At 37.2% G+C, this 8,386-nt stretch overlaps 1 protein-coding gene across 1 annotated transcript; it reads right to left on the bottom strand.

The window, feature by feature from the left end:
• Positions 1 to 5,679: 5,679 nt before the first annotated feature.
• Positions 5,680 to 6,923, bottom strand: LOC145795720 (uncharacterized). The gene is made up of 2 exons (XM_082880590.1): positions 6,344 to 6,923; positions 5,680 to 6,233 (listed from the first exon to the last, which is right to left on the bottom strand). Exons 1-2 carry the CDS (start codon positions 6,921 to 6,923, stop codon positions 5,680 to 5,682), a joined length of 1,134 nt encoding a protein of 377 aa, XP_082736716.1.
• Positions 6,924 to 8,386: the final 1,463 nt, after the last annotated feature.

Raw genomic sequence — 8,386 nt, 5'->3', positions numbered from 1 at the left:
GTCATGTTTGAAGAGAGAGAGAGAGAGAGAGACATTTGGAGTTGGAGAAGATGAAATATATATATAGGGAAGGGTTCTATTCAGTTGAACTTTTAACGGGATTAGAAAGTTGAGGTTTTTTATTTGTAAAAATTATTAAATAGAAGTTTTTTATCGATAAAAGTCATTAAACGAAAGATTTTTACTTGTAAAAATTTTTGAAAAAAATTAATTAGGTTATGTTTTTATAAATTTTTATTGATAGGAAACCTTCGTTTAATAATTTTTATTGGTAAAAAATATCAACTGTTTAATCTAATTGAAAATTTAACTAGAGAGAAACTCTATATATATATATATATATATATTAGCGGTGAGCAGACTCGATGAGCATATAGTTAAACTTGAAAAAAAAAAAAAAAAAAAAAAAAAAGATTAAAATTTTCATATAATTTGATCTAAGCAGTGATATGAGGCAAAAAAGTTATGGACATTTATGTCAATATAAGTTTTATATGTATACTATTATATTAGGGGATCGTTAAACTCATATCTCTTGATGAACATATATATTATTATATTAATATTTTATTTTTACTTACTTAAATTATACAATTTTGTATGTGTCAATCACTAATTACATATAAAGCAAAGGTTTGACTTGATGTCCTAAAACCTTTACTTCTCTTTATGTTAAGTGAATTTCTTTGAGTTTGGTAAAGAAAATTTACATCACGTGAGCGGCACACATATTATTATACTAATTAATTAATCATATATTTTTATTTTTATTTATTTAAATTGTACACGCATCACGTGTATCAACTACTAATATAATTATATATCAATATTCTAGTTAAAAAATAAGACTCATTTTTCAAATCCAATAATTTAATAAGTATTAAAATATGTACGATAACTCTCTTTTTTTTTTTTTTCTCTTTCTCAAATATTCTCTCGTTATTAACCAGCAATCATCTCACTTATATATCATTGGATTAACAAAGTGAGATTGTATATAATTTCTCAATATGGGCTCGGCTTCTCTCCAGTTCATCATCTGGAATGAAGGGTGCTATTCGGGTCTTTGGAGCCTATCACAAATCCCGTTTTAATGATCAAAACTGTTCATTTTGTCAAGCCTTGCATTTATATCATCTATTAAAAAAATTAGATTGATTGATATTTGTAACCCATTCATTGTATCACATTTCTAGAAACAAAAATGAATGGCCTATTTTTAAAACCACATTGACCGTTAGTTTTTTTTTGAGACAAACTAACGGTTCAAATTATCAAAACTGAACTACGAACATTGAATTGACTTAATTTTTTTACGGATGATATACACATTGAACTCGATAAAATGAACGGTTCAAATTATCAAAACTGAACTTGTGATGGGCTAGATGGGCCTAAACAATATCCTCCAGTCTAGATTTGGATTGAAGCCCAACCTTTTTGGGCCAATGTATATATATATATATTGAAAAGTTCTATAATACACCCACTTATGACATTTGTAGTCTTTTGTTATAAATTATTGTGATATTAGTTATGACTTAGTTATAATTTATTGTGATGTTGGTTATTACCTATTGTGAGTATTTTGGTTATGATTAAATTTTATTGGTTGATATTTGATTATGACTCATCATTTATTTTAGATCTCATAATTTGCATAAAGTACACACTTTTAGGGGTATGTTTCCAGAAGAGTATTGCTATTCAAGTTAAAAAATTAAACTTGCTTTCTAGATTTAATGATGTGACACTCTATTAAATATCTATATCAATTTTTTCTCGTATTTATTCTCTAATTATAAACTAATCATCGTGTTAAAACATCACTGGGCTTAGAAAGTAGGTTTAGAAAGTGGACTTATATGTTATTTTTCATTATAGAATGACCAACATATTTTATTATTTAGTGACCAAACTTTTTTATTTTCAAAAGTAAAAATTTTGTTACAAAAAACATTAGGAGAACAGTTTTTGTTGTAACATGAGTCGTCACTAAAAAGTCGTTCTAAAGGTCAAAAAAATAATTTTTAATGACAATATTTAAAGAATGTCGCTAATAAATATACTTTTAAGGATAAAATAATTTTGTGCCAAAATTATTTATTTTTTGAGATGAAAATTTTTGGGCCAAGAAGATAATAATTCATCATTAAATGTCTAATTTTGTCACTAAAAATACAATAATAGCACTTTTGACAATTAAAATATTTTGTTCATGAAAAATTATTTTATTCATAAATTTTTATCTCTAAAATTTTAATTTTTGGTAATGTGTATAAAGCACATACTTTTTTTTTTGTTTGAACCGTCATTCTATTTTCATTAAATTTACCCTTCTTCAATTACCTATATGTAACTACTTCATATTTTAATCTTGAATTTCAAATTTGATATTTTTTATTATTTTTACTTTTCATCAAAATTTTTTTTTTTTTTTTATCAGCAAAGAAAAAGAAACTTTATTGATGAGATGAGCAAAACATGCAACAAAATACATCAATAAAGGGGGGAAGTGCAAAAAGCATCATAGCTAACACTCCACAATCCCAACTAGGTTGGCACCAAGGAGGAAGCACAATCATCTGCAGCACTACACCCACAGATTGGCGAGAATCCAATCCAAAACAAAGAAACAAAACAAAAAAAACCAACCAAACACACAGCGTACCAAAACTTCCAATTTGTAACCCAAAACCACATCAATTTGTAGCCCACCATCAGATCAGCACAACATCAGTACATCACTTCAGCAGTTCAATTCCAAACTACAGCAGTTCAGCACAAATTACTCAATTTCAGCATTATACACAACAGCAGATCAGGTCCAACAAGCCCAGATAGAACAGCATCAGCCAACTGAAGCAAAGAAGACATGAGCAGCAACAAACCAGAACAGATTCTTGGACACTTCAGTAAGTAACACCAGCAGTATAAGGCTCATGGACACTTCTGATCAATCCCAAGCAACCAGCAGACCTCAAAGACAGCCGGCAGACACTCATCCAGAGATACCAGCAAACCTCCATGAATCTCCTCTGATCTTCACAGGAGTACTGAAGCAGATCCAGCAGCACAGCACAGAGGACTACAAGATGGCAGCAACAAGAATAACAGAAACCCAACCCTACTACTGAACCACAAATTAAAGAATCTTAACTAACACCAAGTTGACTTCTAAAGTTAAGCCAAAACAATCCCTGACCATCATGAGATTCCACCCAGCAAGCAAAGACACAATCACCTACCCCCCACACACCTGCGAACTTGATCCAGATTCTCAACCATATCATGGACTGAATAATGCAATAGCCTAGAATTATATTTAATCCACAAAGCAATTCTGGTTTTGATCAGATCGCAGACTTCCTCAAAGAAGAGCTGTTTACCCTTGAAAATGCACTCATTCCTCAGAGTCCAAATAGACCATAACACAGCGAATGGAATTACATTCCAAATCTTGGTTTCAAACTTACCCCACTTGTACCCACTCCACCACTCCAGCACCCCTCTAGCATTCTTAGGAATCACCCATTGCATCCCCCACCAGGACAAAATTCTGGACCAAATTTTCCAAACAAACATGCACTGAACCAACACATGACAATCCGTTTCAACAGGATACCCACAAAACACACACTCTGTTGTAGTATCCGGATTAAGGCACCCCACATGTTGAAGGAAAGCTTTGGACTTAATTCTACCCTTCCAAGCGAGCCAACCAAAAAACTGCACTTTTGGTGGAGATAAATTTTTCCAAATCCACCTATCAACCTCCACCCCAAGTGCTGCCTCAGGCCTGCTATATAATGATTTCACAGTAAACATACCTGAGGTTGAGGCTTTCCAAACCCAAGAGTCAACTCTAGCTGTTAAAACTGGCTCATGTGTAGAAAGGTAAGCTCTAAGTCTACCCACTTCGTGTTCCTCCCAAGCCCTCAGGACTCTTCTGAATAGAAAACTCCACCCATCTGAACTATTTCTCCTGTCAATCATCTGTTTAAGAGTGGACTCTTTGTTAACTGACAAATCAAAAAGTCTTGGAAACATACTCCTCAGGCTGCAATTCGAAGACCAATGATCCTCCCAAAAACTAATTCTCCTCCCATTCCCAACTTTAATAACGGAATTCTCCATGAAGTAACTAAAGAGATTGGGGCTGCTGTGTTCTAGACTTAGAATGTCACCCCAGGTTCTGGAGCACTGACCACCCTCCACCGGAAGAGGCCTCCATCTTCCACCATAGCTACTATATTTACTGTTGATAATCTCTTTCCACAGTGCTTGATCTTCACCACCATATCTCCACCACCATTTTGCTAAGAGACACTCATTAACATCCCTCAGCCTTCTAATGCCCAAACCTCCGCACCCTTTCTTTTTGGTGATCTCCTCCCACTTTACCATATGAAGCTTCTTTTTGACTTCATTGCCTCCCCACAAGAATCTGGCTTGGATTTTATCAAGCAACTTCGCTACACCCACTGGAATTTTAAATAAAGATAAATAAAACACTGGTAGTGAATTTAACACTGACTTGATCAGAGTTAACCTCCCCCCAAAAGATAGAACTTTTCTCTTCCAAGAAGCTAATCTAGACTTGAATTTATTTATTACTGGCAACCAAGTCTGCTTCTTTTTTGGACTGGCCCCAAGAGGTAGCCCGAGATAAGTGAAAGGCAGCTTTTGACCCTGGCAGTTCAGCTTCTCTGCGATACCCTCCAGCACCTCCTCCTGAACTCCCACCCCACAGACCATACTCTTATGGAAGTTTATCCGTAAACCGGACATCACTTCAAAACATCTCAGAATCCGTTTTATATTCAACATTTCACGCTCATCAGCCTCCCAGAACACAATAGTATCATCCGCAAATTGCAAATGGGTGACATTAATCCTCCTATTGCCAATAACCACACCTTTAATAATCCCCAAATCTTTTGCCCTTTGAAATAACATATTAAGACCTTCTGCCACAATTGTAAAGAGAAACGGCGATAATGGATCCCCTTGTCGGAGTCCTTTTTCCGGACAGAATTCAACCGTGGGTGAGCCATTCACAAGGATTGAAACTCTGGATGATTGAAAGCATTCCTTTATCCACCCGATCCACTTATTTTGAAAACCAAGGCTGGACAACATAGCTAATAAACACTCCCAATTTATATTATCGTAAGCTTTTTCAAAATCCAATTTCAAAATCAACCCCTTCTGCTTTTTCTTCTTCCACCAATCCACAATTTCATTAGATATTAACACCCCATCCAGAATATTCCTTCCACCAACAAACGCTGTTTGGGCTTCCCCAACTATCCTTGGAAGTACCTTTTTGAATCTGTCTTCTAGGACCTTGGACAAAATCTTATAAATAGACCCAATAAGGCTGATTGGTCTATAATCAGAGATGCCCTCCGGACAATCTTTCTTAGGAATTAACGTGATGAAAGAACTATTAATACCTTTGGCTAGACGCCCATTATCATAAAATTCCTTGAAGAACTGCAAGATTTCTTTTTTAAATACCTTCCAGCACTTCTGAAAGCAAGACAAGTTAAACCCATCCGGTCCTGGAGCCTTATTGCCATCACTCATCTTCACAGCCCTCCATATCTCCTCCTCAGAGAATGGTGCAACTAACCCGTCTGAGACCGCATCACACCCAATGGTTCTGAAGATACCTTAAAGCTTAGGCCTTGAAGTCCACTCTTCTGAAAATCTCTTCTTGAAGTAATTAAACACCTCCTGCTTAACACTACAGGGATCTTCATACAACACCCCATCAACAACAAATGAGTTCAACAAGTTTTTGTTCTGTCTGCTGGTAGCGACAATATGAAAAAATCTTGTGTTTTTGTCCCCTTGAAGATTCCAGTTCAATCTAGATTTCTGCTTCCAAATCCAATCCTCACGCATAGATAGTGACCATACTTCTTTTCTTAACTCTCTTCTTCGTCTAATTTCAATCTCCTTCAGACTTCTAGATTCAGCCATTAAATCAATGGCATGGAGCTCCTCCTCTGCTACCTTTAACGCAGCAGACACATTCCCAAAAACCTCCCTATTCCATTTTTTCAACTCTGCTCGAAGTACCTTCAGCTTGTTCGAAATAACATAACCTGTCCATCCAGAAAAGGCAGACACATTCCAAGCTTTCTTCACAATACTACCGAAGTTAGGATGAAGGGTCCAAGCGTTTAGAAAACGAAACGGCCTTGGACCCCAATCCATCCCATCTTCAACCAGCAACAGGGGCAATGATCAGACACACTTCTCTCCAAGCCCCATAATTTTAAGTTGTATCTTTCCATCCACTCCGTTGATAACAGAACTCTGTCAATCCTACTCCATCTATCCCCTTCAATAGCGTTACACCATGTGAATTGCCTACCCATTATAGGTAAGTCAATGAGCTCTAAATTATCTATGAATTGGTTAAACTCCTTCATCCCTTTGTCTCTCCTAGAGCAACCCCTTCTCTCACCAATGCTCCTTATCTCATTAAAGTCACCGACTAGGCACCAAGGATCACAAAACACTGTTTTCAGTCTATGAAGAACCTTCCAAAATTTACCCCTTTCATTAACCTCAGATGGTGCATGGATGTTCACCAGAACGCACTCAAAATTTGGCATGAGAGTCCCTGAGAGTATAATACAATGACTGGTGCTACAGCACTGGGAAAGATAAAACACCGACAACTTCCAAATACACAACAGACCCCCTGCCCTGCCTATAGAGTCAACTACCATAAACTCCATATCTTCATATGGCCATAACGATTGAACAAATAATGATGAAATAGCAGACCTCTTAGTCTCTTGGAAACAAACAAAATCAATATTCCTATCTTTAATTATACCTCTAACCTTTCTCTTCTTTTCAGCTTTACCCAAACCCCTAACATTCCATGATATTAGCTTCATTAAAACAAAATGAATACCACCTTATACCACCTAAATACTAGCACATCAACACTGTGCTTCTGCACTCCTATTAACTGCCATTTCCTTATCTTTGACTTCTAACTCTTTTAGCTTAAGCATTACATCCTCTTCCTTTCCTTCAAAGCAGATGCCGAGAGCTTTGCCCAAGTGAATTGTTGCCTCTGCCCCATCTTGTAGGACCTTATCAACACTCGAAGACCTCCCATTTAAATCTGACTGTGCTGTCGACCCATGTGACCCAGATCTTGCTACCAGCCCCGATTTTGACCTAAATACAGCACCTCTGCTCCAATTACCCATAACTAATGCTCCACCCTTTCTCGCACTACTCCCATCTCTTTTTTTTCTCTGAGTTCCCATCGAGCTGCTACTCACAGATGACGCCCCCTCCTCCTCACCAGCTTTTTCCTCGGCTTCATCTCACCCCTTTTCGTACCCGTGTTTCTTTGAACAGAATTGTGATATGCTAGTAATGGGTCTGATCCATTCCCATGGGTCTGCAACCCTGTATTAACCAAGCCCACATCTCTTAAAATATTACCATTAATGAGCGGCCCATTTGATAGCTCAATATGATATTTTTCACCTAAGTTAACTTCTAGTGATATACCCTCTTTATCCAGCCCATTACCACTCAAACTTCTTATGAACCCATTAATCGGCCCAGTTTCATCCTCACTCTTGCTCCCTTCGTTATGACCTTGAGCTGTACACAACTTAACAGCAAATGTTCCCACGCCTGCTTCTAACTCTTGTCTTCCCGAAGCAACATCTAACGTCTCATCCACTACCGAGGTGGAACAATCATTCGGAATCTTCTCCACCTCCCTAGGTACATTGGTTGCCATCACCTCCTTGTAAGATCTTGCCACATCAACGTAGGTGTTTAGCTCATTTTGAACTGAATCCTCTACCTCAGCCTCCTCCTTGTTCGAATGCTTACCATGCCCACCAGCATGGCTGGACATCCCAACTGCACTACAAAGATCAACCCTCTTCTGTGATGACTTCTCTTCACAGGGTTCACCTATCATTTTTGTTACCAACACCTGCTCTTCGCAGACTCTAACTAGATACATTATACCATTGCATTTGATATGGACTACTGTGTTAATGGAATACATCACATTTGTTGCTACTTTTATCCTTCCACAGCTAAATGATGTTTGATTTGAAGTATCCTCATCTAACCGAAGTATTTCTCCCCATAATCGGCTAATCTTCAAGAACGTATCACTGCTCCATAAATTCAAGGGAACCCCATAACAACAAAGCCACACACCCCTTTCCGGAGTTAAACATACCCCCCTCTCCCACTTTGTGACTGATACACACCATTGTTTTAGGCATTCATCTAAGAGGACCAGCTGAGAATTCATGACCTCTGCCGATGAAAATGACACTACGGCCATTCTACCCCCTCCTTTTCTGACCACAACGTC

This window comes from Camellia sinensis, chromosome 7, assembly GCF_055761805.1.
Source record: "Camellia sinensis isolate YWXY chromosome 7, ASM5576180v1, whole genome shotgun sequence".
Lineage (NCBI taxonomy): Eukaryota > Viridiplantae > Streptophyta > Magnoliopsida > Ericales > Theaceae > Camellia > Camellia sinensis.
This window is presented reverse-complemented; position numbering and strand designations above follow the sequence as displayed.